Source organism: Cucurbita moschata, unplaced genomic scaffold (genome assembly GCF_002738365.1).
Source record: "Cucurbita moschata cultivar Rifu unplaced genomic scaffold, Cmos_1.0 Cmo_Scf00001, whole genome shotgun sequence".
NCBI classification, from domain to species: domain Eukaryota; kingdom Viridiplantae; phylum Streptophyta; class Magnoliopsida; order Cucurbitales; family Cucurbitaceae; genus Cucurbita; species Cucurbita moschata.
The window spans coordinates 7715312-7741053 of NW_019268517.1; the positions used below are offsets into that span (position 1 = coordinate 7715312).

Below are 25742 nucleotides of genomic sequence, written 5' to 3' on the forward strand. Positions count from 1 at the left end.
AGTAGCAATTTTTCAACAGCTTCACGCAATGCTCGTCACTCCAATCATGAAGTATCCACTACATAAAAAAGTTACATAAACTGAGTGAGGCCTTTTTTGGGAAGCCCAAAGTAAAGTCACGAGAAATTATGCTCAAATTGGGCAATATCATACCATTCTCGAGATCAAAATATTATAAAATAAGAATGTATTTAGAAAAATAACCTTCATGAAAATAGCATCTCCCTTTGGAACTTTCTCAAACATGTCTCCTCCCACGTGTTCTACACCTGCTAATATTTTTGCTTTACAAATTATCCTTCAAATTCCCGAATAATAATAATTTTTTTTGAAAATATAGAAATCAAAATTGAAAATAAAGTTCGAGAAGAAATTGTTTACCTGGATAGAATGGTGCATCTTCAATAACATGAGGCAAGTCGAAGTTGATACCTTTGATTGAAGGGTATGCAGACGTGATGATTTTAAGGGTGACTCCGAGGCCACCACCAACATCAACTAGTTGCTTGAGGTTTGCAAAGCCGTTGTAGGACTCGACAACTACCTTGATGACCATGGTGGTGTGATTTATCATTCCGTTGTTAAAAACTTGATTAAATCTTTGATCCAAGCGAGGGTATTCAAAGGCATGAACTCCTCCATGGGTTCTATTGAATGGAATTCCTCCTTCGATCACAGCATTCTTCAGCTCACTCCTGTAAATATAATTTCGATTTTAGGACATTTGGTTCACGAGTTAGATCGTGTTTTTAAATTAAGGTTTTGATAAACTAAGTGTTATTTAAAATGTTCATAATATATCATCGATGAAAAGAAAAGAGCAAACCAGCTCTCGAGAAAGACTTTATCTTGAATCATCGATAACAAAGCACCCAATGACACGCCATCTTCATCGAGAACAAAATACTTAGCCACCGGCGTAAGGCTATACAATCTCTGCTGATTCCCATTTTCATCAATGATCACAGAGCATCCCACCACCGAGTGGGTCGCCAGAAGCCTCAGGATCCGATCGATCATCGACGCCGCATCCGGGTTCGAGGTGGTTATCTTAGCGGTTATCTCAGTCGGAGACAGCTCGGCCCCATTGCCGGCCTTGGCCAAGATCTCAAACAATCCCAGCTCGAAGGCTGCTTGGAGTGTCATCGGCAGAACTGATGAGGTAACCAATTGCATAGCGTAAGCGAAGTGTTGGTGTTGTTGGTCGTCGTCGGAGATGGAGGAAGCTATGGTTGACTGTTCCTCCGCCGTGGAACCCATCGCCGGAGCTCTGTGATGAGGAGGGGAAGCCGAGGTTGCAGCAGCAACTTTTTTAATGGTTGGAGTTAAAGATAGAAGGTTAGTGGTGTGCAATGAGGATATGGGGTTTTTTTGGCTACTCACTTTAGCTTTTTATAAAAAGAAAAAATATATTTTTTTAATTATTTATCAACGTAGCCTTCCACGCATGTATTGGGGTTGAATCTTGTATCATTCATATCATACATGGTCTTAGTACGTATCATATTATAAAACATGTCACAACATCTATTGTATCGTCAAACATGTTACACCATAACATATATCGTATCATCAGTGCATCACATCATAACACGTCTCAAACTTTAACATAACACATCGCCAACATTTCATAGTCATATCATGTCCTAAACATATCGCACATATCAAGCATATGACACGTACAGAACCACAGGACATGTATCATAAGCACCAACATTATTTAAAAAGAAGTAAACATAGGTTCATTTCAAGAACTCTATGATCCAGTGATTGCTTAGGAAACAGACGTATTTGACGTGTTTAAACCCAGCTTTGGTTGCGAGGGCTTCAAACTCATCACGAGTTCGCTCCTTTCCTCCTGGGTTTTGAGTCATCATAAGCACATCGCCTTGGATGATGCCTTTAGCTGCATCGGAGGTCTCAGGCACCGTTGGAAGCACTCCCTCCATCACGATTACCTTTCCATCGTTCGGGATCGCGGCGTAGCAATTCTTCAACAGCTTCACGCAATGTTCGTCACTCCAATCGTGAAGTATCCACTGTATAAAGTTACATAAATACTTTATCATTATCGATTACGATTCAAAAATATTAATAAAGGGACATAGACGATTTCCATTCATATATTAACACTAAAAAAATTAAACTTTTTTTATAAAGATTACGAGTATTAATACTACCCGATATTAACATTATGAAATAAATATATATAGAAAACTAACCTTTATGAAAATAGCATCTCCCTCGGGAACTTTCTCAAACATGTCTCCTCCTACATGTTCCACACCTGCCAACATTTTTTGTTTACAAATTATCCTCCAAATTTAATATAATCAAGCTACTCGAAATTTTTTAAAAGTATAGAGATAAAGTTCGGGAAGAAATTGTTTACCTGGATAGGAAGGTGCATCTTGAATAACATGAGGCAAGTCAAAGTTGATGCCTTTTATTGAAGGGTATGCAGACGTGATGATTTTAAGGGTGACCCCGAGGCCACCACCAACATCAACTAGTTGCTTGAGGTTTGCAAAACCGTTGTAGCACTTGACAACGGCCTTGATGGCCGTAGTGGAGTAGTTTATCATTGCGTTGTTGAAAATTTGATTAAATCTTTGATCCAAGCGAGGGTATTCAAAGGCGTGAACTCCCCCATGAGCCCTATTGAATGGAACTCCTCCTTCAATCACGGCATTCTTTAGCTCACTCCTGTAAATATAATTTCGAATTTAGGACATATGATTTATGAGTTAGATCGAGTTTTGTTTAGTATGTACAAAATTACGATGAAATGCTCATAATATATCATTGATTAAAAGATTAGAACGAACCAGCTATGAAGAAAGACTTTATCTTGGATCATCGATACAATAGGACCCAACGACACGCCATCTTCATTCGGAATAAAATACTTAGTCACCGGCATAAGGCTATACAATCTCTGCTGATTCCCATTTTCATCAATGATCACAGAGCACCCCACCACCGAGTGGGCCGCCATAAGCCTCAGGATCCGATCGATCATCGACGCAGCATCCGGGTTCGAGGTGGTTATCTTAGCAGCTATCTCAGTCGGAGACAGCTCGGCCCCATCGCCAGCCTTGGCCAAGATCTCAAACAAGCCAAGCTCGAAGGCTGCTTGGAGTGTCATCGGCAGAACTGATAAGGTAACCAATTGCGCAGCGTAAGAGTAGTGTTGTTGTTCTTGGCTGTCGTCGGAGTTGGAGGAAGCCATGGCTGACTGTTCCTTCGCCGTGGAAGCCATTGCCGGAGCACTGTGATGAGGAAGGGAAGCTGTGGCTGCAGCAGCAACTTTTTTAATGGTTGGTGTAGTAGATAGAAGGCTAGTGGTGTGCAATGAACATGTGAGGTTCTTTTATATATATATATATATATATATATTAATTATTATTATATCAACTTAAAAACTTAAGGGTTTTTTTTTTTTTTTTTTTTAAAGATGAATTTGACCGAACAGAAAATAGGGTTCCAACCCTACTTTACTTTTAAGACGATCATTTCACGTCTGTAAAGTAATGGGTTCTGGTGTGTATATTTGATATTTAAATATTAAAATTTTAGTTATTAATATGATATGGAAAATGAGTAAATATAATTTTTTAAAAACGATGAACGATAGTTGGGTTGGTTTAGCTTATAAACTATATTGGATTTGTTTACAGCAGTCAACCCGACCCATCATAAACCTAATACACATACTAAACTCGAAACTCGAAACTAAGTCTTTGTATAAGTAAGTAAACGATAAAGAGGATTAGGTGGAAAATCACTTTTAATTATATGACTTTTGAAGAACTTGATGTCGTTGTGTGGTTGGGTGAAGTGCACATACGACAGTTGGTAGGCCCAAAGAAAACAAAACAAAACAAAAATTCTCAAACAATGTGGTGGGGCCCACATATTGTTGAATTGTGTAGCCACCTTTTATACTATACTACGCGGAAATGTCTTTACGTGCGTTACACGTGTTTTGACCAGAAATAAGAAAAAAAAGAATAAATAATTTTTTTTTTTTTTTTTATATTTGCATGAATTAAACTGTCCTTAGTCCACATCATTTTTAATGACACGTCAGCATTGACAAGTGGTTGGTTGACGTGTACATATGAGAGGAGTCTTCAGCTCACTCCTGCATTCTGAAGCCACCTTTATACTTGGGTAATACGTAATTGCATTACTTGCACGTGTTTACACGTGATAATCGAGTTTTTTTTTTTTTTTTTTTTTTTAAAANTATGTCGAACTAGTGAAATTGTTCAGAGTTATTCTGATATGAAAGAGTCCAGGTTCACGTTAATGACATTTCAATCAATTTTAGATTTTTGAATTCAATTTAAATTTCTCTCATTGATATTGTCGTTTATTCTAAACCTCCGTTGACGATTCCTTTTATGGAATCTTCAAACAAAGTAAAGTCTAAGGCTCGTAACTTCTCCCTTTGACACTTTTGTTGATGTGACTAAGCTAAGATAAGTGTATGACTGTGATACTATTTATAGGAATCACGATGCTGTGCATTGGTATGACATTGTCTATTTTGAGTACAAGCTCTCATGAATTTTTGATTGTATTAACAATGGAAATAGTGTCTCTTGTATCGTTAATGGCAGACTGAAACGATTCTCAACAACCGTTGTATAACAAGCATGTTGCAATGAATTTACTATATCTTTTTTAGGAAGTTTTGATTGTTATAGTTCGTATCGGAGCTCATACATTGTAAGTGTTAAGTGTCTCTATAGGCGAGCAACAAACAACTTATCACTACATGTTTTGTGTCACAATTGCACTTTTGTAGCAGCATTACAACGATTGTGTACCAATTATTTGACCTGGTGAACAAGTTAGTCGTATGGAAGTTGGACTTTGTAGACAATCTTGATGTAAAATCGAGTCTCGGTTCACGTTTGAGAGAAATGTTTTAGAAAACGTGAGCGAGAAAATGTATCGAAAGAACTAATGTTATAAGCTAAAAGCAAATAAGCAACAATAATAGTTTTGATAACATATAACTCGAGTACAAAGAATTTACAACTAGTCACATCCCTTGTAATACATCTTGGGTCAGTTTAGACCTGACGGATGTAGATATTATTTTGGATGACTAGTTATACGTCCCTTATTGACACAACAGAAAGGCACCTTAAATATCAAAATAGGTTCATTTCGAGAACTCTATGATCCAATAATTACTTACGAAACAAACGAATTTGATGTGTTTAAAGCCAGCTTTGGCTGCGAGGGCTTTAAATTCATCGCGAGTTCGCTCCTTTCCTTCTATGCTTTGAGTCATCATAAGCACATCGCCTTGGATGATGACTTTCGCTGCGGCTGTGGTCTCTGGCACCGTTGGAGCCACTCCCTCCATCACAATGACCTTCCCGTCGTCCGGGATGGCGACATAGCAATTTTTCAACAGCTTCACGCAATGGTCGTCACTCCAATCGTGAAGTATCCACTATAAAGTTACATTAATACTTTATCATTAACTACGTAAATCTATCTAAGTTTTATGATTTTAAGCGACGAGAAAAATGTCATTATTTAGAAATCTAACCTTCATGAAAATAGCATCTCCGTTTGGAATTTTCTCGAACATGTCTCCTGCTACATGTTCTACACCTGCCAACATTTGTTCTAGAATATAACCGTGCTACTCGAATCATACTGAATGAAACTATAGAAATCAAAATTGAAAATAAAGTTGTGGAAGAAATTGTTTACGTGGATAGGATGGTGCATCTTGAATGACATGAGCCAAGTCAAAGTTGATGCCTTTGATTGAAGGGTATGCAGACGTGATGATTTTTAGGGTGATCCCGAGACCACCACCAACATCAACTAGTTGCTTGAGGCTTGCAAAGCCGTTGTAGGACTCGACAACTATCTTGATGACCGTGGTGGTGTGATTTATCATCGCGTTGTTGAAAACTTGATTAAATCTTTGATCCAAACAATTGTATTCAAAGAAATGAAGTCCCTCATGAGCCCTATTGAATGGAACTCCTCCTTCAATCACAACATTCTTCAGCTCACTCCTGTAAATATAATTTTGAATTTAGTACATTTGATTTACGAATTAAATCGAGTTTGAAATTATTTAGTATATACAAATTTTTTTTGGTCGGAAAATGCTCATATTATATTATCGATCAAAAGATCAGAACAAACCAGCTATGGAGAATGACTTTATCTTGAATCATCGATAAAATAGGACCCAACGACACACCATCTTCGTTAAGAACAAAATACTTAGCGACCGGCGTAATGCTATACAATCTCTGCTGATTCCCATTTTCATCAATGATCACCGAGCACCCCACCACCGTGTGGGCCGCTAGAAGCCTCAGGATCCGATCGATCATCGACGCAGCATCCGGGTTCGAGGTGGTTATCTTAGCGGCTATCTCAGTCGGAGACAGCTCGGCCCCATCGCCAGCCTTGGCCAAGATCTCAAACAAGCCGAGCTCGAAGGCTGCTTGAAGTGTCATCGGCAGAACTGTTGAGGTAACCAATTGCGCAGCGTAAGCGTAGTGTTGTTGTTCTTGGCCGTCGTCGGAGTTGGAGGAAGCCATGGTTGACTGTTCCCCCGCCGTGGAAGCCATCGCCGGAGCTCTGTGATGAGGAGGGGAAGCGGAGGCTGCAGCAGCAACTTTTGTAATGGTTGGTGCAATGAACATGTGAGGTTTTTTTGTTAACCGACGTTAGCTTTTTATAATAAGAAAAAACATATTTTTTTTAATTATTATTTTATCAACTTATATAATTTAATAATTTAAATAATTTATACCACCCGATCTAAAATATGAGTTAAATTGAGTTAGATATTTTTCCGATGAATGTTAAAATTTTAGTAATTAATATGATATATTAGGAATAAATATGATTTTCTTTTTAAAAAAACAAATTTAATAAAAACGAACAAACAGCCTAATTAAAAAATATTAGGTTGGGTTGATTTAACATAACTTTGTTTAAAAACTTCATGTGATCGGGTGGTTGGGTGTTGCGTACACATGAGAGGATGGATTGTTAGGCCCAACCATGTAACCGCCTAACCGGAAAACATTTGCATGTTACAACTCGTGCGTGCACGTTCTTAACTTATTCTATGAAGCTTTCGTTTGTTCTCGATTTCTATCAATTTCTAATTATGTTTCTTTCCATCTCGATCATTCGCTCAACTATCCTCAGTCCACATAATTTCTAGGTCTTTTTTTTCTTGGTCTCGATGTAATCACACATTTAATTGCATACTGTCTCTTGATACATAGTCTCATGTTGTTGGCCATCTTTGTATCCCACACTTGTTCAAGCCGTTACCACTATGGGTCGTTACGTAGAATAGTATTAATAGTCATTGCTTCTGGTAAATGGTGAATATGGGCTAAAACGGATGGATGTCTAAGCGTTAGAGTTGTGGGTATGAAAGTTTTGAGTTCTATATAGTTTGCTTATATCGTAAGCGTTAGATGTCTCTATAGTCGAGAAACAAACACCTGATCACCACATGCTTTGTGTTGCAATTGCACTCTTGTAGCAGTAGAACAACGATTGTGCAGCACTTATTCTAACTCAGTGAACAAGTTAGTCATATGGAAGATGGACTTTGTAGACAATCTTGACGTAAAATCGAGCCTTGGGTCACGTTTGAGAGAAATGTTTTAGAAAACTTGAGCGACGAAATACGTGGAAAGAAATCAATGTTATAAGCTAAAAGCGAATAAGCAACAACTATAGTTTTGATAGCATATAACTGGGGTATAAAGAATTGACAACTAGTCACATCCCCCTATTGTACATTTTGGGTCATTTTAGCGGTGACGGAGGTAGATATAATTTTGATGACTAGTCATACACCCTGGCATTGACACAACAAGAATAGTAAAGTTCTATCTAACAAAATATTTTTAACGTGAATACCAAATACAATTATTTGATTATCCGGTATTATTTTTTCAGACATTCTAAACAAAGCATTGAACTAAATCGCATTTTAAATATCAAAATACGTTCATTTCAAGAACTCTATGATCCAATGATTGCTTACGAAACAGACGAATTTGATGAATTTAAAGCCAGCTTTGGTTGCAAGGGCTTTAAATTCATCCCGAGTTCGCTCCCTTCCTCCTATGCTTTGAGTCATCATAAGAATATCGCATTGGATGACGGCTTTGGCTGCGTCCGTGGTCTCCGGCACCGTCGGAACCACTCCTTCCATCACGATTACCTTCCCATCGTCTGGGATCGCAGCGTAGCAATTTTTCAATAGCTTCACGCATTGCTCGTCACTCCAATCATGAATTACACACTATAAACTTACATAAATATTTTATCATTACAATTACCTAAATTTAAATCTAAATACTTTATCATTAAAACCAGAGATAATCTATAAAAGGTTGATACTAATGCTACGTTTAAAATTTTATTAGTATTTTTTTAAACATAATTTTAACGGTATTTTTGAACCTTTTTTTAAAAAAATTATATTATTAATAAAACTTTTGAAAGTTTACGGGTATTTTTTAAACGGTTACAAAAATTTATGATTTTTTATTATTATTATTAATCCTTTTAAAATTTTATTAGATATAAAATTCAATTTTGTTTATAATAAATAGATTGATACTTAAAATTTTAAATTTTTCGAGAATTTATTAGACATAAAAATAAGAATATGTGTTTAATAAAATTATTACCATCAAATCCAATTTCTTTATATCAAATTTTTAGTTTCTTAAAATAAAATAATAGTTCAATATCAATTTGAATTTTTTTTTTTTCATAAAAAAATGTTTCATTCAAATGGTTAAATTGTCGTAATTTTATAACGTAACTATTCGTAAAATTTTATGAATCTAAAGATGATCGATCAAATTAAAAGTTGCCAGTATTTTAAGATTTTTTTTTTTTAAAAAAAAACAAATATAAAATTATGAAATAAAAAGATATACAGAAAACTAACCTTCATAAAAATAGCATCTCCATTTGGAACTTTCTCAAACATGTCTCCTCCTACATGTTCTACACCTGCAAACATTTACATCGACTAATTGACGGAATGATCATGAGTTTATAATCAAAGAATATTCTCTTCATTAGTACGAGACTTTTTGGGGAAGCCCTAAAGCCATGAGAGATATTGCTCACAGTGGACAATATCATAGAGAGTTGTGTTCGTCTAGCGATAGTAAATTTTTTTGAAAATATAAAGATCAAAATTAAAAATAAAGTTCGAGAAGAAATTGTTTACCTGGATAGGACGGTGCATCTTGAATGACATGAGGCAAGTCAAAGTTGATGCCTTTGATTGAAGGGTATGCAGATGTGATGATTTTAAGGGTCACTCCGAGGCCACCACCAACATCAACTAGTTGCTTGAGGTTTGCAAAACCGTTGTAATATTTGACAGCTGTCTTGATGGCCGTGGCAGTGTTATTTATCATTGCGTTGTTGAAAACTTGATTAAATCTTTGATCCAAACAAGGGTATTCGAAGGCATGAAGTCCCCCATGAGCCCTATTGAATGGAACTCCTCCTTTGATGACAGCATTTTTGAGCTCACTCCTGTCAATATAATTTCAATTTTATGTCGTGATTAAATGCTCGTAATATATCATCAATCAAAAGATCATAAATGGAATTTAAAATTTTAATCAAAATAAAGAGCAAACCAGCTTTGGAGCGAGACTTTGTCTTGGATCAACGATAAAAAAGCACCCAACGACACGCCATCTTCGTTAAGAATGAAATACTTAGCCACCGGCTTAAGGCTATACAATCTTTGCTGATTCCCATTTTCATCGATGATCACCGAGCACCCAACCACGGAGTGGGCCGCCAGAAGCCTCAGGATCCGATCGATCATCGACGCTGCATCCGGGTTCGACATGGTTATCTTAGCGGCTATCTCGATCGGAGACAGCTCGGCCCCATCACCGGCCTTGGCCAAGATCTCAAACAAGCCGAGCTCGAAGGCTGCTTGGAGTGTCATCGGCAGAACCGTTGAGGTAACCAATTGCGCAGCGTAAGCGCAGTGTTGTTGTTCTTGGCCGTCGTCGGAGTTGGAGGAAGCTATGGTTGATTGTTCCTTCGCCGTGGAAGCCATTGCCGGAGCTCTGTGATGAGAAGATGAAGCTTGAAGGTTGGTGGTGTGCAATGAGCATGTGAGGTTTCTTTTGTCAACCAACTTTGGCCTTTAATAAAAAGAAAATATATTTCTTTTAATTATTAATATCCACGTGGATAAACATGATTTTTTTAAAATAATTTTAAAAAATATGAACCCGTTAATGGCCTAACTCAACCTAACCTAAAAGGAGAAAGTTGGGTTGGTTTAGCTTATGAACTCTATTCAATTAATTTGAGTAGCCAACTTGACCAATCAGAAATTTATTGAACGGTTATTTCAAATAAACCTAACACACATACTAAACCCGAAGCTAATTTTTTATACGAGAAAGTAAACGAGGAGGTTAAGACGACAAATAGACGACATGCATTAACCAATTAACCAATTACGCATTGGCAAGTAATTTCACGTTAGAAAAACTTCAGGTCATGTGTGCACGTTGAGGATGGGTTGTTATGCCCAAAGAAAATAAAAGACAAATTCTCAAACAAAGTATTGGGGTCCACAAATTGTAACGGCATGAGTTGCACGTGTTTACGTTCTTTTTTAAGATAAGTGCACGACTCTGATACCCGTGTATAACTCTAATACCACTTATAGAAACAACGACCCTCTACATTGGTATAGTATTATGCAGAAGACAGCACAAATTATCTTCCATGATGATGCATAACTTCAAAAGAAAGACCAAAATAACATAATTAACCTCATAAACGGAAGAATAATTATTCCTCTGACTTTTTAACTGAAAGAAAAGATAAGCAGCATAAGCCAGAAGCATAATGCAACTGCTGAATCTAGAAAGTGCCAATTCCGACTTCCCAAAATGGGCTTCGCTGTGGGTGTAGTTGAGAAGAACAGGAAAAAGAAGGCCCATGACAGCCATTAACAACAATCCTGAGTTGACACCAGCAGCTGCCTACATGAAATTTCAGCTTTAGCACAAAAAGTAGCTTAAAAACTAATAGGTAAAAGGAAAAGCCATTCCTGGGTTGGGGTGAAACTGAAACCTTTATACCTTGTTAAAAGTCTGTTCCTTTTTGTTGAAAACAAGCCCACCACAGAAGAATGCACAACCAAGCACCAGCAACATGTTCGACAGAATTGAGCCTAGCAAGGATAGCTGAACAACACGTATCATTTGATTTTTCAGTGCAAAAATTGATATGATGAGTTCTGTTGCATTTCCAAAAGTAGCATTTAGTAGACCGCCAACTGCAGATTCAATCGTCAAGTGAGTGGAGAAAATTTAACAAATAATGGATCATTATAACCAAATCCAAAAGAAAACAGAATAGACATGAAACAGCTGTGCATATGGAAGAATGGTTAATTGAAAAGGAAAACTTCGCCTAATCAGAATACGAAAGGTTTACCACTTTTTTACACGGTTAAGGGGACGCTTGATCCCCTTATACCTCTGTAATTACTTTTTCATTGATGTGCGTATGTGCACACTAATGTTTTTCCTACCAAATACACATGAGATTTTCACAACTACGATAATTTGTATATAGTACACTACGACAGCACCCTCCCTCCCCCTCTCCCTCCCCTTCTCAGGATTGTACTGATTCAGTAGACTAATGGCAACAGATGAATCAGCACCAGAAGTTACAGTGCAAAAAGAACATTTTTGCAGTTGCAGATATTTTACAACACCTAAGGCATATCATTGAACATACAATCATCATAAGTTATCCCAGTGTCAAAAAGAAAAGCTATATAAACTCATAAACATCCCATGAACAGGTTTCTTAACTCCAAATATCAAAAGAACTCAGAAAATCATAGTCGTGACAAATTGAGATCGAGACTCAACCTGTAGGCCCAGTGTAAAAAGCCAGCTGCCTGTTTCAAGGGAAAAATTAGATGAGCTGCAAAAAGCTTTTTAGATTAAAAAGAAAAAAAAAAAAACCAGTAGAAATTTAGCATTAAATGTGAGATCCTGAAGTCCTTACTCTGTCGCATAACCTAACCGCTCAGCGAACGGTATGATACCCAATAGACTCAGGAAGAAGACCCAACTCTGTAATCCACATAAAGACCTCAACAAAGACATAACCCATAACTGATATAAATTCATACCCAACAGTGACGTCTTTAACTTACATTGTGTCCAGTCAACTTATCCACAAGAATTGCTAGCGGCCCAAAAGACATAAGGAAGTTGAGTTTATTTGAGAAGATTACAATCTTCACGCTCTTGTAAGCAAAACTCTCCGACATTCTCGTACCAACTTGAAACCTTCCAGAACTGATTCATATACGACAGCATTAATAGACAGCATCCTTCATTCTTTTAAGGAAAAAAAATAAAGGCTGCACCCTTAAAACCTCAGTTACTGAACCCCTTATAAAGGTTCTCCTCATCCAACCCTTATATTATTACCATACAAGGAAGCCATACGTAAAAGCAAGAATCCTTCAAAATCAATAGCCATATAACAGAGGAACAGAGAACAAAACATGATTTGCCAATATATTTGTGTTGAGATTAATATAGATTTCCAAATATAAAAGTATTTATGCAGCTGATTAGTTTGAATATCCTATTAATACAAGTCCAGAAAACCTCCACTATATCCATGCACATGTATCAACCTATAGAGAATCATATTTGTTCTAAATTCAAAACTGTACAAAAGGATCAACCACATCACCAACAATTGAATCAAGGTTATATATGAGGTAATCCAAATTAAACACCAAGAGCTGAATCCACATGGACTAGAATCAAAAGTTCAGAACCTAATCCATGAATTCACCAGTCCTCTGCTCTCGATCCAAGCAAAAGAAAACAAATACGAACCGAAATTCGAGGCCGAAGAAAGCAACAGCTAACATTCAAATTGTTCTACTTCAAGCATACAATATCCAACTCAAATTTAGAAGAAGACAAAGTTCGTTGTGATTTACCGTAATTAGTGGATAAAAGCGAAACAAATAGAGGTTGAAAAGAGCTGAAGCGAACTCAGGTTAGCAAGAATCTCGTGAAGAATCGACCTGAATACGAAGAAACCAAAAGACAAGGTTCGATTGTCGTTGATCGACTAACCCAGAACCAACAGAAGAGTGACAAATTTTGTACGTTCCAGAGCTCAAAAATGCTACGACGTGTAAAGAAATCCGATGAAGCTTTATGATGACAGTGCGCTATTCACTCGACAGAGAAGAGATAGAACACCGAATTGCTTCGAAATTTGAAGCGTTGGTGTTCTTCCGACGACTGTCTCTGTGTGCTTTTCACGTCTGTCTTCCAAAGTCGGTAGCCATTGCCACTCTCCATTTTGAAATAATTACGGCAGCCTCCGTTTAAATACTAAATTAATAAATTAAAAAAAAAAATACTTTATCTATAAAAAATATATATATATTTGTAAATATTTGAATAATATCCTTCAAACTTTAAAATAATAATAATAAATAAATAAATAAATATTTCCTTTAATTTAAAAAATACCTCAAAATATTTAAAAATTTTATTAATACTCTTAAATTTTTTTTACCATTAATATACTTTTTTTTTTTTTTTAAATATATTAATTTTTTATTATTATTAATACGGGTAACATAAAGAAAATTTAATTTGAAAATGCTTTGATTCTCGAGTATTGTTTTTCCCGACATTCTAAACAATACAGTGAAAACGGTACCAATAGACAAGCACTTAAAAGGCAATACAAGCGTGAAGAAGTAGACATATAACTTCATTTCAAGAACTCTATGATCCAAAAATTGCATAGGAAACAGACCAATTTGATGTGTTTAAACCCAGCTTTGGTTGCGAGGGCTTTAAACTCATCGCGACTTCGCTCCTTTCCTCCCGGGTTTTGAGTCATCATAAGCAAATCGCCTTGGCTGATGGCTTTCTCTGCAGCTGTCGTCTCCGGCACCGTCGGAACCACTCCCTCCATCACGATTACCTTCCCGTCGTCCGGGATGGCCGAGTAGCAATTTTTCAACAGCTTCACGCAATGCTCGTCACTCCAATCATGAAGTATCCACTACATAAAAAAGTTACATAAACTGAGTAAGGCTTTTTTTGGGAAGCCCAAAGTAAAGTCACGAGAAATTATGCTCAAATTGGGCAATATTATACCATTCTCGAGATCAAAATATTATAAAATAAGAATGTATTTAGAAAAATAACCTTCATGAAAATAGCATCTCCCTTTGGAACTTTCTCAAACATGTCTCCTCCCACGTGTTCTACACCTGCTAATATTTTTGCTTTACAAATTATCCTTCAAATTCCCGAATAATAATAATTTTTTTTGAAAATATAGAAATCAAAATTGAAAATAAAGTTCGAGAAGAAATTGTTTACCTGGATAGAATGGTGCATCTTCAATAACATGAGGCAAGTCGAAGTTGATACCTTTGATTGAAGGGTATGCAGACGTGATGATTTTAAGGGTGACTCCGAGGCCACCACCAACATCAACTAGTTGCTTGAGGTTTGCAAAGCCGTTGTAGGACTCGACAACTACCTTGATGACCATGGTGGTGTGATTTATCATTCCGTTGTTAAAAACTTGATTAAATCTTTGATCCAAGCGAGGGTATTCAAAGGCATGAACTCCTCCATGGGTTCTATTGAATGGAATTCCTCCTTCGATCACAGCATTCTTCAGCTCACTCCTGTAAATATAATTTCGATTTTAGGACATTTGGTTCACGAGTTAGATCGTGTTTTTAAATTAAGGTTTTGATAAACTAAGTGTTATTTAAAATGTTCATAATATATCATCGATGAAAAGAAAAGAGCAAACCAGCTCTCGAGAAAGACTTTATCTTGAATCATCGATAACAAAGCACCCAATGACACGCCATCTTCATCGAGAACAAAATACTTAGCCACCGGCGTAAGGCTATACAATCTCTGCTGATTCCCATTTTCATCAATGATCACAGAGCATCCCACCACCGAGTGGGTCGCCAGAAGCCTCAGGATCCGATCGATCATCGACGCCGCATCCGGGTTCGAGGTGGTTATCTTAGCGGTTATCTCAGTCGGAGACAGCTCGGCCCCATTGCCGGCCTTGGCCAAGATCTCAAACAATCCCAGCTCGAAGGCTGCTTGGAGTGTCATCGGCAGAACTGATGAGGTAACCAATTGCATAGCGTAAGCGAAGTGTTGGTGTTGTTGGTCGTCGTCGGAGATGGAGGAAGCTATGGTTGACTGTTCCTCCGCCGTGGAACCCATCGCCGGAGCTCTGTGATGAGGAGGGGAAGCCGAGGTTGCAGCAGCAACTTTTTTAATGGTTGGAGTTAAAGATAGAAGGTTAGTGGTGTGCAATGAGGATATGGGGTTTTTTTGGCTACTCACTTTAGCTTTTTATAAAAAGAAAAAATATATTTTTTTAATTATTTATCAACGTAGCCTTCCACGCATGTATTGGGGTTGAATCTTGTATCATTCATATCATACATGGTCTTAGTACGTATCATATTATAAAACATGTCACAACATCTATTGTATCGTCAAACATGTTACACCATAACATATATCGTATCATCAGTGCATCACATCATAACACGTCTCAAACTTTAACATAACACATCGCCAACATTTCATAGTCATATCATGTCCTAAACATATCGCACATATCAAGCATATGACACGTACAGAACCACAGGACATGTATCATAAGCACCAACATTATTTAAAAAGAAGTAAACATAGGTTCATTTCAAGAACTCTATGATCCAGTGATTGCTTAGGAAACAGACGTATTTGACGTGTTTAAACCCAGCTTTGGTTGCGAGGGCTTCAAACTCATCACGAGTTCGCTCCTTTCCTCCTGGGTTTTGAGTCATCATAAGCACATCGCCTTGGATGATGCCTTTAGCTGCATCGGAGGTCTCAGGCACCGTTGGAAGCACTCCCTCCATCACGATTACCTTTCCATCGTTCGGGATCGCGGCGTAGCAATTCTTCAACAGCTTCACGCAATGTTCGTCACTCCAATCGTGAAGTATCCACTGTATAAAGTTACATAAATACTTTATCATTATCGATTACGATTCAAAAATATTAATAAAGGGACATAGACGATTTCCATTCATATATTAACACTAAAAAAATTAAACTTTTTTTATAAAGATTACGAGTATTAATACTACCCGATATTAACATTATGAAATAAATATATATAGAAAACTAACCTTTATGAAAATAGCATCTCCCTCGGGAACTTTCTCAAACATGTCTCCTCCTACATGTTCCACACCTGCCAACATTTTTTGTTTACAAATTATCCTCCAAATTTAATATAATCAAGCTACTCGAAATTTTTTAAAAGTATAGAGATAAAGTTCGGGAAGAAATTGTTTACCTGGATAGGAAGGTGCATCTTGAATAACATGAGGCAAGTCAAAGTTGATGCCTTTTATTGAAGGGTATGCAGACGTGATGATTTTAAGGGTGACCCCGAGGCCACCACCAACATCAACTAGTTGCTTGAGGTTTGCAAAACCGTTGTAGCACTTGACAACGGCCTTGATGGCCGTAGTGGAGTAGTTTATCATTGCGTTGTTGAAAATTTGATTAAATCTTTGATCCAAGCGAGGGTATTCAAAGGCGTGAACTCCCCCATGAGCCCTATTGAATGGAACTCCTCCTTCAATCACGGCATTCTTTAGCTCACTCCTGTAAATATAATTTCGAATTTAGGACATATGATTTATGAGTTAGATCGAGTTTTGTTTAGTATGTACAAAATTACGATGAAATGCTCATAATATATCATTGATTAAAAGATTAGAACGAACCAGCTATGAAGAAAGACTTTATCTTGGATCATCGATACAATAGGACCCAACGACACGCCATCTTCATTCGGAATAAAATACTTAGTCACCGGCATAAGGCTATACAATCTCTGCTGATTCCCATTTTCATCAATGATCACAGAGCACCCCACCACCGAGTGGGCCGCCATAAGCCTCAGGATCCGATCGATCATCGACGCAGCATCCGGGTTCGAGGTGGTTATCTTAGCAGCTATCTCAGTCGGAGACAGCTCGGCCCCATCGCCAGCCTTGGCCAAGATCTCAAACAAGCCAAGCTCGAAGGCTGCTTGGAGTGTCATCGGCAGAACTGATAAGGTAACCAATTGCGCAGCGTAAGAGTAGTGTTGTTGTTCTTGGCTGTCGTCGGAGTTGGAGGAAGCCATGGCTGACTGTTCCTTCGCCGTGGAAGCCATTGCCGGAGCACTGTGATGAGGAAGGGAAGCTGTGGCTGCAGCAGCAACTTTTTTAATGGTTGGTGTAGTAGATAGAAGGCTAGTGGTGTGCAATGAACATGTGAGGTTCTTTTATATATATATATATATATATATATTAATTATTATTATATCAACTTAAAAACTTAAGGGTTTTTTTTTTTTTTTTTTTTAAAGATGAATTTGACCGAACAGAAAATAGGGTTCCAACCCTACTTTACTTTTAAGACGATCATTTCACGTCTGTAAAGTAATGGGTTCTGGTGTGTATATTTGATATTTAAATATTAAAATTTTAGTTATTAATATGATATGGAAAATGAGTAAATATAATTTTTTAAAAACGATGAACGATAGTTGGGTTGGTTTAGCTTATAAACTATATTGGATTTGTTTACAGCAGTCAACCCGACCCATCATAAACCTAATACACATACTAAACTCGAAACTCGAAACTAAGTCTTTGTATAAGTAAGTAAACGATAAAGAGGATTAGGTGGAAAATCACTTTTAATTATATGACTTTTGAAGAACTTGATGTCGTTGTGTGGTTGGGTGAAGTGCACATACGACAGTTGGTAGGCCCAAAGAAAACAAAACAAAACAAAAATTCTCAAACAATGTGGTGGGGCCCACATATTGTTGAATTGTGTAGCCACCTTTTATACTATACTACGCGGAAATGTCTTTACGTGCGTTACACGTGTTTTGACCAGAAATAAGAAAAAAAAGAATAAATAATTTTTTTTTTTTTTTTTATATTTGCATGAATTAAACTGTCCTTAGTCCACATCATTTTTAATGACACGTCAGCATTGACAAGTGGTTGGTTGACGTGTACATATGAGAGGAGTCTTCAGCTCACTCCTGCATTCTGAAGCCACCTTTATACTTGGGTAATACGTAATTGCATTACTTGCACGTGTTTACACGTGATAATCGAGTTTTTTTTTTTTTTTTTTTTTAAAGATAAAAATAATTTATATAATTGTTAAAAAAAAAAAAAAATGAATCAATCAAACCGATAATTTAGGTTGCGACGACGGGTGTGGCGGTGACGCTCAGTAGCAATGAATTATGTCGAACTAGTGAAATTGTTCAGAGTTATTCTGATGTGAATGACATTTCAATCAATTTTAGATTTTTGAATTCAATTTAAATTTCTCTCATTGATATTGTCGTTTATTCTAAGCCTCCGTTGACGATTCCTTTTATGGAATCTTCAAACAAAGTAAAGTCTAAGGCTCGTAACTTCTCCCTTTGACACTTTTGTTGATGTGACTAAGCTAAGATAAGTGTATGACTGTGATACTATTTATAGGAATCACGATGCTGTGCATTGGTATGACATTGTCTATTTTGAGTATAAGCTCTCATGAATTTACTTTTGGTTTACTGGCATGGTTGTATTAACAATGGAAATAGTGTCTCTTGTATCGTTAATAGGAGACTGAAACGATTCTCAACAACCGTTGTATAACAAGCATGTTGCAATGAATCTACTATATTTTTTTTAGGAAGTTTTGATTGTTATAGTTCATATCAGGGCTCATACATGGTAAGTGTTAAGTGTCTCTATAGGCGAGCAACAAACAACTGATCACACTTTTGTAGCAGCATTACAACGATTGTGTACCAATTATTTGACCTGGTGAACAAGTTAGCCGTATGGAAGTTGGACTTTGTAGACAATCTTGATGTAAAATCGAGTCTCGGTTCACGTTTGAGAGAAATGTTTTAGAAAACGTGAGCGAGAAAATGTATCGAAAGAACTAATGTTATAAGCTAAAAGCAAATAAGCAACAATAATAGTTTTGATAACATATAACTCGAGTACAAAGAATTTTCAACTAGTCACATCCCTTGTAATACATCTTGGGTCAGTTTAGACCTGACGGATGTAGATATTATTTTGGATGACTAGTTATACGTCCCTTATTGACACAACAGAAGGGCACCTTAAATATCAAAATAGGTTCATTTCGAGAACTCTATGATCCAATAATTACTTACGAAACAAACGAATTTGATGTGTTTAAAGCCAGCTTTGGCTGCGAGGGCTTTAAATTCATCGCGAGTTGAAACAAACGAATTTGATGTGTTTAAAGCCAGCTTTGGCTGCGAGGGCTTTAAATTCATCGCGAGTTCGCTCCTTTCCTTCTATGCTTTGAGTCATCATAAGCACATCGCCTTGGATGATGACTTTCGCTGCGGTTGTGGTCTCTGGCACCGTTGGAGCCACTCCCTCCATCACAATGACCTTCCCGTCGTCCGGGATGGCGACATAGCAATTTTTCAACAGCTTCACGCAATGGTCGTCACTCCAATCGTGAAGTATCCACTATAAAGTTACATTAATACTTTATCATTAACTACGTAAATCTATCTAAGTTTTATGATTTTAAGCGACGAGAAAAATGTCATTATTTAGAAATCTAACCTTCATGAAAATAGCATCTCCGTTTGGAATTTTCTCGAACATGTCTCCTGCTACATGTTCTACACCTGCCAACATTTGTTCTAGAATATAACCGTGCTACTCGAATCATACTGAATGAAACTATAGAAATCAAAATTGAAAATAAAGTTGTGGAAGAAATTGTTTACGTGGATAGGATGGTGCATCTTGAATGACATGAGCCAAGTCAAAGTTGATGCCTTTGATTGAAGGGTATGCAGACGTGATGATTTTTAGGGTGATCCCGAGACCACCACCAACATCAACTAGTTGCTTGAGGCTTGCAAAGCCGTTGTAGGACTCGACAACTATCTTGATGACCGTGGTGGTGTGATTTATCATCGCGTTGTTGAAAACTTGATTAAATCTTTGATCCAAACAATTGTATTCAAAGAAATGAAGTCCCTCATGAGCCCTATTGAATGGAACTCCTCCTTCAATCACAACATTCTTCAGCTCACTCCTGTAAATATAATTTTGAATTTAGTACATTTGATTTACGAATTAAATCGAGTTTGAAATTATTTAGTATATACAAATTTTTTTTGGTCGGAAAATGCTCATATTATATTATCGATCAAAAGATCAGAACAAACCAGCTATGGAGAATGACTTTATCTTGAATCATCGATAAAATAGGACCCAACGACACACCATCTTCGTTAAGAACAAAATACTTAGCGACCGGCGTAATGCTATACAATCTCTGCTGATTCCCATTTTCATCAATGATCACCGAGCACCCCACCACCGTGTGGGCCGCTAGAAGCCTCAGGATCCGATCGATCATCGACGCAGCATCCGGGTTCGAGGTGGTTATCTTAGCGGCTATCTCAGTCGGAGACAGCTCGGCCCCATCGCCAGCCTTGGCCAAGATCTCAAACAAGCCGAGCTCGAAGGCTGCTTGAAGTGTCATCGGCAGAACTGTTGAGGTAACCAATTGCGCAGCGTAAGCGTAGTGTTGTTGTTCTTGGCCGTCGTCGGAGTTGGAGGAAGCCATGGTTGACTGTTCCCCCGCCGTGGAAGCCATCGCCGGAGCTCTGTGATGAGGAGGGGAAGCGGAGGCTGCAGCAGCAACTTTTGTAATGGTTGGTGCAATGAACATGTGAGGTTTTTTTGTTAACCGACTTTAGCTTTTTATAATAAGAAAAAACATATTTTTTGAATTATTATTTTATCAACTTATATAATTTAATAATTTAAATAATTTATACCACCCGATCTAAAATATGAGTTAAATTGGGTTAGATATTTTTCGGATGAATGTTAAAATTTTAGTAATTAATATGATATATTAGGAATAAATATGATTTTCTTTTTAAAAAAACAAATTTAATAAAAACGAACAAACAGCCTAATTAAAAAATATTAGGTTGGGTTGATTTAACATAACTTTGTTTAAAAACTTCATGTGATCGGGTGGTTGGGTGTTGCGTACACATGAGAGGATGGATTGTTAGGCCCAACCATGTAACAGCCTAACCTGAAAACATTCGCATGTTACAACTCGTGCACGTTCGTAACTTATTCTATGAAGCTTTCGTTTGTTCTCGATTTCTATCAATTTCTAAATATGTTTCTTTCCATCTCGATCGTTCGCTCAACTATCCTTAGTCCACATAATTTCTAGGTCTTTTTTTTCTTGGTCTCGACGTAATCACACATTAAATTGCATACTGTCTCTTGATACATAGTCTCAGGTCGTTGGCCATCTTTGTATCCCACACCTGTTTATGCCCTTACCACTATGGATCGTTACGTAGAATAGTACTAATAGTTATTGCTTCTGGTAAATGGTGAATATGGGCTAAAACGGATGGATGCCTAAGCGTTAGAGTTGTGGGTATGAAAGTTTTGAGTTCTATATAGTTTGCTTATATCGTAAGCGTTAGATGTCTCTATAGTCGAGCAACAAACACCTGATCACCACATGCTTTGTGTTGCAATTGCACTCTTGTAGCAGTAGAACAACGATTGTGCAGCACTTATTCTAACTCAGTGAACAAGTTAGTCATATGGAAGATGGACTTTGTAGACAATCTTGACGTAAAATTGAGCCTTGGTCACGTTTGAGAGAAATGTTTTAGAAAACTTGAGAGACGAAATACGTTGAAAGAAATCAATGTTATAAGCTAAAAGCGAATAAGCAACAACTATAGTTTTGATAGCATATAACTCGGGTATAAAGAATTGACAACTAGTCACATCCCCCTATTGTACATTTTGGGTCATTTTAGCCGGGACGGAGGTAGATATAATTTTGATGACTAGTCATACACCCTGGCATTGACACAACAAGAATAGTAAAGTTCTATCTAACAAAATATTTTTAACGTGAATACCAAATACAATTATTTGATTATCGGGTATTATTTTTTCAGACATTCTAAACAAAGCATTGAACTAAATCGCATTTTAAATATCAAAATACGTTCATTTCAACAACTCTATGATCCAATGATTGCTTACGAAACAGACGAATTTGATGAATTTAAAGCCAGCTTTGGTTGCAAGGGCTTTAAATTCATCGCGAGTTCGCTCCCTTCCTCCTATGCTTTGAGTCATCATAAGAATATCGCATTGGATGACGGCTTTGGCTGCGTCCGTGGTCTCCGGCACCGTCGGAACCACTCCTTCCATCACGATTACCTTCCCATCGTCTGGGATCGCAGCGTAGCAATTTTTCAATAGCTTCACGCATTGCTCGTCACTCCAATCATGAATTACACACTATAAACTTACATAAATATTTTATCATTACAATTACCTAAATTTAAATCTAAATACTTTATCATTAAAACCAGAGATAATCTAATAAAAGGTTGATAGACTCTAAATATATATATATATATATATATATTTTGTAAAGATGATGGGGATTAATACTACTTTAAAATTTTATTGATATTTTTTTTAAACATAATTTTAACGGTATTTTTTAACTTTTTTTAAAAAAAAATTAAATTATTAATAAAACTTTTGAAAGTTTACAAACGGTTACAAAAATTTATGATTTTTTTATTATTATTAATCCTTTTAAAAATAATTTAATAGGTTCAATTTTGTGTTAATTATTTGACTTTGTATTAAGTCAATAACTTATTAGGATTCTCGAATTTATGGAACAAAAATTTAAAGCTTTAAAATTTTATTAGATATAAAATTCAATTTTGTTTATAATAAATAGATTGATACTTAAAATTTTAAAATTTTTGAAAATTTATTAGACATAAAAATAAGAATAGGTGTTTAATAAAATTATTACCATCAAATCCAATTTCTTTATATCAAATTTTTAGTTTCTTAAAATAAAATAATAGCTCAATATCAATTTGAATTTTTTTTTTTCCATAAAAAAAAATGTTCCATTCAAATGGTTAAATTCTCGTAAAATTTTATGGATCTAAAGCTGATCGATCAAATTAAAAGTTGCCAGTATTTCGCAACTTTTTATAATAAAAAAAAATTGTAGCATAATTTTAAGATTTTTTTTTTTAATTTTAAAAAACAAATATAAAATTATGAAATAAAAAGATATACAGAAAACCAACCTTCATAAAAATAGCATCTCCATTCGGAACTTTCTCAAACATGTCTCCTCCTACATGTTCTATACCTGCAAACATTTTTTCTCGAATATAATCAAACTATGCGAATAATAGTTGTTGGATGATAAAAGTCCCACCACATCGACTAATTGAGGGAAGGATCGTGAGTTTATAATTAAAGAATACTCTATTCATTGGTACGAGACTTTTTGGGGAAGCCCTGAAGCCATGAGAGATTATGCTCAAAGTGGACAATATCATTGAGAGTTGTGTTCGTCTAGCAATAGTAAATTTTTTTGAAAATATAAAGATCAAAATTAAAAATAAAGTTCGAGAAGAAATTGTTTACCTGGATAGGACGGTGCATCTTGAATGACATGAGGCAAGTCAAAGTTGATGCCTTTGATTGAAGGATATGCAGATGCGATGATTTTAAGGGTCACTCCGAGACCACCACCAACATCAACTAGTTGCTTGAGGTTTGCAAAACCGTTGTAATATTTGACAGCTGTCTTGATGGCCGTGGCAGTGTTATTTATCATTGCGTTGTTGAAAACTTGATTAAATCTTTGATCCAAGCAAGGGTATTCGAAGGCATGAAGTCCCCCATGAGCCCTATTGAATGGAACTCCTCCTTCGATGACAGCATTCTTGAGCTCACTCCTGCCAATATAATTTCAATTTTATGTCGTGATTAAATGCTCGTAATATATCATCAATCAATTTTAATCAAAATAAAGAGCAAACCAGCTTTGGAGCGAGACTTTGTCTTGGATCAACGATAAAAAAGCACCCAACGACACGCCATCTTCGTTAAGAACGAAATACTTAGCCACTGGCTTAAGGCTATACAATCTTTGCTGATTCCCATTTTCATCGATGATCACCGAGCACCCAACCACGGAGTGGGCCGCCAGAAGCCTCAGGATCCGATCGATCATCGACGCTGCATCCGGGTTCGACGTGGTTATCTTAGCGGCTATCTCGATCGGAGACAGCTCGGCCCCATCGCCGGCCTTGGCCAAGATCTCAAACAAGCCGAGCTCGAAGGCTGCCTGGAGTGTNCCAAAATAACATAATTAACCTCATAAACGGAAGAATAATTATTCCTCTGACTTTTTAACTGAAAGAAAAGATAAGCAGCATAAGCCAGAAGCATAATGCAACTGCTGAATCTAGAAAGTGCCAATTCCGACTTCCCAAAATGGGCTTCGCTGTGGGTGTAGTTGAGAAGAACAGGAAAAAGAAGGCCCATGACAGCCATTAACAACAATCCTGAGTTGACACCAGCAGCTGCCTACATGAAATTTCAGCTTTAGCACAAAAAGTAGCTTAAAAACTAATAGGTAAAAGGAAAAGCCATTCCTGGGTTGGGGTGAAACTGAAACCTTTATACCTTGTTAAAAGTCTGTTCCTTTTTGTTGAAAACAAGCCCACCACAGAAGAATGCACAACCAAGCACCAGCAACATGTTCGACAGAATTGAGCCTAGCAAGGATAGCTGAACAACACGTATCATTTGATTTTTCAGTGCAAAAATTGATATGATGAGTTCTGTTGCATTTCCAAAAGTAGCATTTAGTAGACCGCCAACTGCAGATTCAATCGTCAAGTGAGTGGAGAAAATTTAACAAATAATGGATCATTATAACCAAATCCAAAAGAAAACAGAATAGACATGAAACAGCTGTGCATATGGAAGAATGGTTAATTGAAAAGGAAAACTTCGCCTAATCAGAATAGACATGAAACAGCTGTGCATATGGAAGAATGGTTAATTGAAAAGGAAAACTTCGCCTAATCAGAATAAGAAAGGTTTACCACTTTTTTACACGGTTAAGGGGACGCTTGATCCCCTTATACCTCTGTAATTACTTTTTCATTGATGTGCGTATGTGCACACTAATGTTTTTCCTACCAAATACACATGAGATTTTCACAACTACGATAATTTGTATATAGTACACTACGACAGCACCCTCCCTCCCCCTCTCCCTCCCCTTCTCAGGATTGTACTGATTCAGTAGACTAATGGCAACAGATGAATCAGCACCAGAAGTTACAGTGCAAAAAGAACATTTTTGCAGTTGCAGATATTTTACAACACCTAAGGCATATCATTGAACATACAATCATCATAAGTTATCCCAGTGTCAAAAAGAAAAGCTATATAAACTCATAAACATCCCATGAACAGGTTTCTTAACTCCAAATATCAAAAGAACTCAGAAAATCATAGTCGTGACAAATTGAGATCGAGACTCAACCTGTAGGCCCAGTGTAAAAAGCCAGCTGCCTGTTTCAAGGGAAAAATTAGATGAGCTGCAAAAAGCTTTTTAGATTAAAAAGAAAAA

The 25742-nt window shown here is 36.8% G+C and overlaps 7 protein-coding genes, 1 long non-coding RNA gene and 1 pseudogene across 12 annotated transcripts in view; all 9 read right to left on the reverse strand.

Annotated features, from left to right (window-relative positions):
* Nucleotides 1–1359, reverse strand: part of LOC111443843 (caffeic acid 3-O-methyltransferase-like) — a 6339-nt gene extending 4980 nt beyond the window's left edge. The window contains exons 1-4 of one of the 2 annotated variants that reach the window (XM_023081681.1): nt 827–1359; nt 382–695; nt 205–269; nt 10–58 (exon numbers count right to left, since the gene is read on the reverse strand). In XM_023081681.1, coding sequence (XP_022937449.1) covers nt 10–58; nt 205–269; nt 382–695; nt 827–1260 — 862 coding nt within the window. In that variant the 5' untranslated portion in view covers nt 1261–1359. Of the gene's footprint in view, nt 1–9; nt 59–204; nt 273–381; nt 696–826 lie in introns of both variants that reach the window. The other variant, XM_023081668.1, reaches the window with a different exon arrangement.
* A 171-nt stretch (nt 1360–1530) lies between these two features.
* Nucleotides 1531–3360, reverse strand: LOC111443858 (caffeic acid 3-O-methyltransferase-like). The gene is made up of 4 exons (XM_023081687.1): nt 2829–3360; nt 2393–2706; nt 2223–2287; nt 1531–2039 (listed from the first exon to the last, which is right to left on the reverse strand). Exons 1-4 carry the CDS (start codon nt 3260–3262, stop codon nt 1743–1745), a joined length of 1110 nt encoding a protein of 369 aa, XP_022937455.1. The 5' UTR covers nt 3263–3360; the 3' UTR covers nt 1531–1742.
* A 1620-nt stretch (nt 3361–4980) lies between these two features.
* Nucleotides 4981–6687, reverse strand: LOC111443892 (caffeic acid 3-O-methyltransferase-like). The gene is made up of 4 exons (XM_023081737.1): nt 6190–6687; nt 5743–6056; nt 5576–5640; nt 4981–5476 (listed from the first exon to the last, which is right to left on the reverse strand). Exons 1-4 carry the CDS (start codon nt 6621–6623, stop codon nt 5180–5182), a joined length of 1110 nt encoding a protein of 369 aa, XP_022937505.1. The 5' UTR covers nt 6624–6687; the 3' UTR covers nt 4981–5179.
* A 1345-nt stretch (nt 6688–8032) lies between these two features.
* LOC111443926 (caffeic acid 3-O-methyltransferase-like) lies at nt 8033–10164 on the reverse strand. The gene is made up of 4 exons (XM_023081788.1): nt 9696–10164; nt 9275–9588; nt 8987–9051; nt 8033–8329 (listed from the first exon to the last, which is right to left on the reverse strand). The coding sequence occupies exons 1-4, from the start codon at nt 10127–10129 to the stop codon at nt 8033–8035; spliced, it is 1110 nt and encodes a 369-aa protein (XP_022937556.1). The 5' UTR covers nt 10130–10164.
* Nucleotides 10165–10751: 587 nt separating this feature from the next.
* LOC111443936 lies at nt 10752–12444 on the reverse strand (annotated as a pseudogene).
* Nucleotides 12445–13765: 1321 nt separating this feature from the next.
* LOC111443875 (caffeic acid 3-O-methyltransferase-like) lies at nt 13766–17464 on the reverse strand. Of its 3 annotated transcripts, none has more exons than XM_023081724.1 (4): nt 14929–15461; nt 14484–14797; nt 14307–14371; nt 13766–14160 (listed from the first exon to the last, which is right to left on the reverse strand). In XM_023081724.1, the coding sequence occupies exons 1-4, from the start codon at nt 15360–15362 to the stop codon at nt 13864–13866; spliced, it is 1110 nt and encodes a 369-aa protein (XP_022937492.1). In that variant the 5' UTR covers nt 15363–15461; the 3' UTR covers nt 13766–13863. The 3 variants fall into 3 exon arrangements, with proteins under 3 accessions (XP_022937492.1, XP_022937483.1, XP_022937474.1); XM_023081715.1 differs by lacking the exons at nt 14307–14371; nt 14484–14797; nt 14929–15461 and adding exons at nt 16325–16389; nt 16495–16808; nt 16931–17464 and having other exon boundaries at nt 13779–14160; XM_023081706.1 differs by lacking the exons at nt 13766–14160; nt 14307–14371; nt 14484–14797; nt 14929–15461 and adding exons at nt 15633–16141; nt 16325–16389; nt 16495–16808; nt 16931–17459.
* A 1735-nt stretch (nt 17465–19199) lies between these two features.
* LOC111443897 (caffeic acid 3-O-methyltransferase-like) lies at nt 19200–20934 on the reverse strand. The gene is made up of 5 exons (XM_023081744.1): nt 20437–20934; nt 19990–20303; nt 19823–19887; nt 19481–19723; nt 19200–19413 (listed from the first exon to the last, which is right to left on the reverse strand). Exons 1-5 carry the CDS (start codon nt 20868–20870, stop codon nt 19360–19362), a joined length of 1110 nt encoding a protein of 369 aa, XP_022937512.1. The 5' UTR covers nt 20871–20934; the 3' UTR covers nt 19200–19359.
* A 1339-nt stretch (nt 20935–22273) lies between these two features.
* Nucleotides 22274–25742, reverse strand: part of LOC111443906 (caffeic acid 3-O-methyltransferase-like) — a 14680-nt gene continuing 11211 nt past the window's right edge. The window contains exons 2-5 of one of the 2 annotated variants that reach the window (XM_023081776.1): nt 24136–24443; nt 23738–24051; nt 23392–23456; nt 22274–22570 (exon numbers count right to left, since the gene is read on the reverse strand). In XM_023081776.1, the coding sequence (XP_022937544.1) occupies nt 22274–22570; nt 23392–23456; nt 23738–24051; nt 24136–24443 (984 nt within the window). The remainder of the gene's footprint in view (nt 22571–23391; nt 23457–23737; nt 24052–24135; nt 24444–25742) is intronic. The other variant, XM_023081758.1, reaches the window with a different exon arrangement.
* LOC111443942 lies at nt 24472–25737 on the reverse strand. Its single transcript, XR_002710617.1, has 3 exons — nt 25656–25737; nt 24785–24981; nt 24472–24685 (listed from the first exon to the last, which is right to left on the reverse strand). It is a non-coding gene; the product is annotated as an uncharacterized LOC111443942 (long non-coding RNA).

Excerpts from the sequence above, each read along its gene's own strand:
- LOC111443897 (XM_023081744.1), bottom strand. The coding sequence starts at position 20,870 with ATGGCTTCCACGGCGGGGGAACAGTCAACCATGGCTTCCTCCAACTCC. Across the intron at positions 20,304-20,436 it reads AAAGTCATTCTCCATAGCTG|GAGTGAGCTGAAGAATGTTG; the intron begins GTTTGTTCTGAT and ends TTATATTTACAG. Across the intron at positions 19,888-19,989 it reads AGATGCACCATCCTATCCAC|GTGTAGAACATGTAGCAGGA; the intron begins GTAAACAATTTC and ends AAATGTTGGCAG.
- LOC111443858 (XM_023081687.1), bottom strand. The coding sequence starts at position 3,262 with ATGGCTTCCACGGCGAAGGAACAGTCAGCCATGGCTTCCTCCAACTCC. Across the intron at positions 2,707-2,828 it reads AAAGTCTTTCTTCATAGCTG|GAGTGAGCTAAAGAATGCCG; the intron begins GTTCGTTCTAAT and ends TTATATTTACAG. Across the intron at positions 2,040-2,222 it reads GAGATGCTATTTTCATAAAG|TGGATACTTCACGATTGGAG; the intron begins GTTAGTTTTCTA and ends AACTTTATACAG.
- LOC111443926 (XM_023081788.1), bottom strand. The coding sequence starts at position 10,129 with ATGGCTTCCACGGCGAAGGAACAATCAACCATAGCTTCCTCCAACTCC. Across the intron at positions 9,589-9,695 it reads AAAGTCTCGCTCCAAAGCTG|GAGTGAGCTCAAAAATGCTG; the intron begins GTTTGCTCTTTA and ends TTATATTGACAG. Across the intron at positions 8,330-8,986 it reads GAGATGCTATTTTTATGAAG|TGTGTAATTCATGATTGGAG; the intron begins GTTAGTTTTCTG and ends GTAAGTTTATAG.
- LOC111443892 (XM_023081737.1), bottom strand. The coding sequence starts at position 6,623 with ATGGCTTCCACGGCGGGGGAACAGTCAACCATGGCTTCCTCCAACTCC. Across the intron at positions 6,057-6,189 it reads AAAGTCATTCTCCATAGCTG|GAGTGAGCTGAAGAATGTTG; the intron begins GTTTGTTCTGAT and ends TTATATTTACAG. Across the intron at positions 5,641-5,742 it reads AGATGCACCATCCTATCCAC|GTGTAGAACATGTAGCAGGA; the intron begins GTAAACAATTTC and ends AAATGTTGGCAG.
- LOC111443875 (XM_023081724.1), bottom strand. The coding sequence starts at position 15,362 with ATGGGTTCCACGGCGGAGGAACAGTCAACCATAGCTTCCTCCATCTCC. Across the intron at positions 14,372-14,483 it reads AGATGCACCATTCTATCCAG|GTGTAGAACACGTGGGAGGA; the intron begins GTAAACAATTTC and ends AAATATTAGCAG. Across the intron at positions 14,161-14,306 it reads GAGATGCTATTTTCATGAAG|TGGATACTTCATGATTGGAG; the intron begins GTTATTTTTCTA and ends TTTTTTATGTAG.